General features: G+C 41.5%; 1 protein-coding gene across 1 annotated transcript; it reads left to right on the top strand.

Annotated features, from left to right (window-relative positions):
* Nucleotides 1-3,325: 3,325 nt before the first annotated feature.
* On the top strand, nucleotides 3,326-3,988 carry LOC112505168. Its single transcript, XM_025109113.1, has one exon. The coding sequence runs from the start codon at nucleotides 3,326-3,328 to the stop codon at nucleotides 3,986-3,988; it is 663 nt and encodes a 220-aa protein (XP_024964881.1).
* Nucleotides 3,989-4,202: the final 214 nt, after the last annotated feature.

A 4,202-nucleotide genomic window follows, 5' to 3' on the forward strand; every position in this document is an offset into this window, starting at 1 on the left:
ATTCTACCACAATTACTCCCATTAACTTCTTCTTAGACCAAAAAAAAAAAAAAAAAAAAAAAAAAACAGTCAAGTCTGATCATACTACGTTGACTTTTGCTCTCAAGATGGCGATCTTGAGTTAGGGTTTCATGCTTGTTGCGTTGATCATATGAGTGTGTTCGTGATCATTGTGGCTGTTTATTTTCGAATGGATCTGTTCCTTTCTCCTTGATTGTGTTTTGCTTTCGTAGAAGGAGGATTAGGGTTTTACAAAACACTCACGATCGCTGCTGTTTTCGATCGGGCTGCATTCCCTATGCTTCTGCTTGTTCGTGTTTTGTGGCTGTTTTGTAAACGATTGGATCTGCTTCAACTTCCTTGTGTCTCGTTACCGAAGGAGGAGGTTTAGGGTTTCCGTCTCATTACGGCTGCTCTCTCTAGGGTTTCTGGTTATGGTTTGATCTTCTGTTGGTAAGCCGTTTCTTTTCTTGTTTGGCTTTTGTGTTTCCGCTGCGGCTAGGGTTGGCAGGTTTCCGTCTACTGTTTCAGACTTGACCGTAGTGTTTTAGGGTTCTGCATGCGATCTGTTTGATAACCCACTAGGGTGTTCACGCTGTTTTGTTTGCGAATCCTTTTGGTTTGTGTTCTGCTCAAGTACCGTTGATTTTCTCGTCTGCTGTTTACGTGGCTGTGGTTGATTTTTGTGCTTCTTTCTGCGGGTTTAGAATAGTACCAGGTGGTTTTCTTTCCTGTGATCGTTTGCTTGAGGTGTGCTGCTGTGTGGGTTGTTTGGATTCCAAACTTTGTTTGGTTTGGCTTCTGTTGATTTCTTCGTATAAAGCAGAAGTTTGAATTGTTTTGGGCTGGTAATTTCATTATTTTATGTGATCTGCCGCTTTGCATTGTTGCTGTCCCTACTGCTTTGGCTTGTGTCTGCTGCTGCTGGTCGTTTTGGTAGTAGGCATCCCGATCTGAATTGTTGCTACTGTTTTTATATTGTTGGCACGGCTTTGGTTTGGTTGCTGCTGTTGTTTCTGCTCGTTTCTGCTGCTTCCCGTTTTGCAGTTTTGATCGTGGCCATCTTCTTTTGTTGGTATAGTTCTTCTCTTTTCATTTTCTTTCGTACATCCTAAGTGTTTCCGGGGTCTTCGTCACTTGCGTTGAATTCCCTTGATAGATATTCAGCACCTCGGTCTCCGTGGTCTTCGTCTATCTTATTAAGGGCACTAAACGTTAGTTTCAGCACCTTGGCTTCTTAGTGTGTGTGAAGCAATGGATGAGAATTCTATTCCTACTTCTAATGATCATATCAGAACTTCAGTTTTTGAAAGGCTTACTTCTCAAGGTGGTGGTATGGAGAAATTAAACTTTGTGAAAGCGGTGGGTAATTCGGTAGCCATGGATCTTCAATTTTATCCGTTGCCTGATAAAAAGGATGTTAATGTGAAAATTCCAATTGAAATGGCTAAGGAGGCTGCTAAAGCTTATAATTCGGTTCTGTATGGCTACTTTCTGGGCCCTCGTATTCCGTTCCCTATTGTTAAGAATTTCGTTCGTTCGGCYTGGGGAAAATATGGCTTTAATGATGCAATGTTAAATGAGAATGGGATTTTCTTCTTTAAATTTAATGATGTAGGAGGGTGTGACCAAGCTATTGAAGCGGGGCCATTAATGATTCGCGGTATTCCGCTTTTTGTTTATCGTTGGGATCCCTCTAAAGGGTTAAGGAAACCGGATCACACTTCATGTCCTCTATGGGTGAAATTACATAAYATTCCATTGGTTGCTTTTAACAAGGAGGGAGTTAGTCGCATTGCAAGTGTCTTGGGAGTTCCGAAACAGATGGATGCTTGTACCGCAGCCATGTGTGAGAAAGCTTGGGGACGGCCGGGTTTTGCTAAGGTTTTAATTGAGGTTTGGTCTGTGGGAGAGTTAAAAAAGTCTATTGATGTTGAAATCCCGAATCTCAATGGTGGTGATGCCGAACATGTAAAAATCCAAGTCGAATACCTTTGGGAACCGATCCAATGTTCACATTGTCAGGTTTTTGGTCATAAGATCTCTAATTGTGTTAAAGCTCCTAGTTTGAAAAAAGGTAAGCAAGTTGATGGGAGGACAGACACTGATGGATTTATCAGAGTGCAGAAAAAGCAGTGGCGACCGAAAATTGGACATAAGGACAAAGGTAAAGAACCTGAGATTGCCTCAAATCTTGGTACTCCGGTGGATGTGGGAGCAAGCTCCTCTAATGTGGGTCAGTTGGAAATAAAGAATAAAGGCACTAATGATGTTGCTCCAACAAGTTCGCTTTTGAAGAATACGTCTAATACAGGTACTGTTGGTTCTGGGGCTTCTTCCCATCCTCGGCCTACTCCCACCCCTCTTATTGATTCTGTGGTCAAAAACTTTCGGATGCCAAGAAGGGGGGTTTTGTTAGACYCGGTGGTAGCCCCCAACAAATTTGGAGTTCTGGAGCAGTTAGATGAGGAGGAAAATCTTGTTGATTGCCACGTAATCATGGATAATGATCCTGTTGCGAACACTTTGAATATGAACAGGAGGGAGCAAGGTTTGGACCAGGCCTCTTCATCATGCTAAAATTTGCAACTTGGAATATTCGGGGACTTAATTCTCCGATAAAGCAAAATGAGGTAAAGTCTTTTATCCATTGTAATGATCTTAGTTTGTGTGCAATTATTGAGTCTCATGTGTCTAAGGACTCTCTTGAWAGTGTGTGTACCAAACTTTTTGGTCGGTGGGCTTGGATTTCTAATCATACTGTGTGTGTGTCGGGTACACGTATCATCCTTGCTTGGAATTCTCGTATTTTAGATGTTATGGCTATGGAGGTTCAGAATCAATTCCTGAACTGTAAAGTTTTTCTAAGAGGTGGTCAAGATGCTTTCTTTCTGTCTGTGGTCTATGGTGCAAATGCRTGTACTCCTCGACGAGAATTGTGGTCGGGATTAAGGAAATTTAAAGTCTTGATTAGTTCCAATCCATGGATAGTAATGGGAGATTTGAACTCTATGTTATTTCCTCATGATGGGTTTGGAGGGTCTTCACGACGTAATATTGATATGTCTGATTTTTTTGCGTGTGTGGAGGATGTTGAAATTTTTGACATGCAATATACTGGTGTTCATTTCTCTTGGAATCAAAAGCCGAATTCTGTAGGGGGAATCATGCGAAAACTTGACAGGGCTATGGCTAATGCNGAGGTGGTCAAGATGCTTTCTTTCTGTCTGTGGTCTATGGTGCAAATGCATGTACTCCTCGACGAGAATTGTGGTCGGGATKAAGGAAATTTAAAGTCTTGATTAGTTCCAATCCATGGATAGTAATGGGAGATTTCAACTCTATGTTATTTCCTCATGATGGGTTTGGAGGGTCTTCACGACGTAATATTGATATGTCTGATTTTTTTGCGTGTGTGGAGGATGTCGAAATTTTTGACATGCAATATACTGGTGTTCATTTTTCTTGGAATCAAAAGCCGAATTCTGTAGGGGGAATCATGCGAAAACTTGACAGGGCTATGGCTAATGCTGAATTCACTACTAAATTCCATGATGCTACTGTTCATTTCCATCCTGCTGGACTTTCGGATCATTCACCGGTGGTTCTTTCTTTTAAAGGTGGTTTACGGAAAACGAGGTGTGGGTTTAAATTTGATAATTTTATGGCGGAGCACCCGGATTTCCTGAAGATTGTTAAGGAGGAATGGTCTACTTATGTTGAGGGGACTTTTATGTTTAAGGTAACTTCCCATTTAAAGGCTCTAAAGGTCCCGCTTCGTAGGCTTCGTAATACTTTTGGTAATCTTGGCAAGAGGGTTTCTTTTCTAAAAATTGAGTTAGACCGTGTTCAACTGGATTTTGATAAAAATCCCTGTAATGCTGAATTGGGGTTGGAACTTGGGCATCTTTGTCTTGCTTACCAGAGTGCTTGTTGGGATGCGGAGTGTGCTGCTAAGCAACGGGCGAAAGTTAAGTGGTTAAATTAGGGGGATTTGAATACTAAATTTTTTCATCATGTGATCAAAGAACGGCACCATTCCAATTCCATTCAATCGGTTTGTACTAGTACTGGTGAATTTGTTCATGGTGATGATGTTCCTAATATTTTTGTTGAATATTTTCGGGATTTTCTTGGCCTTCGGTGTGAGACTCCTGACCCGATTATGCCTGAGCACTTATTCACGAAAAAGCTTTCTCTCT

Source organism: Cynara cardunculus, unplaced genomic scaffold, assembly GCF_001531365.2.
Source record: "Cynara cardunculus var. scolymus isolate 2C unplaced genomic scaffold, CcrdV1 Un_Scaffold_8798, whole genome shotgun sequence".
Lineage (NCBI taxonomy): Eukaryota > Viridiplantae > Streptophyta > Magnoliopsida > Asterales > Asteraceae > Cynara > Cynara cardunculus.

Coding starts and splice junctions, on each gene's coding strand:
- LOC112505168 (XM_025109113.1), top strand. CDS start 3,326: ATGGGAGATTTCAACTCTATGTTATTTCCTCATGATGGGTTTGGAGGG.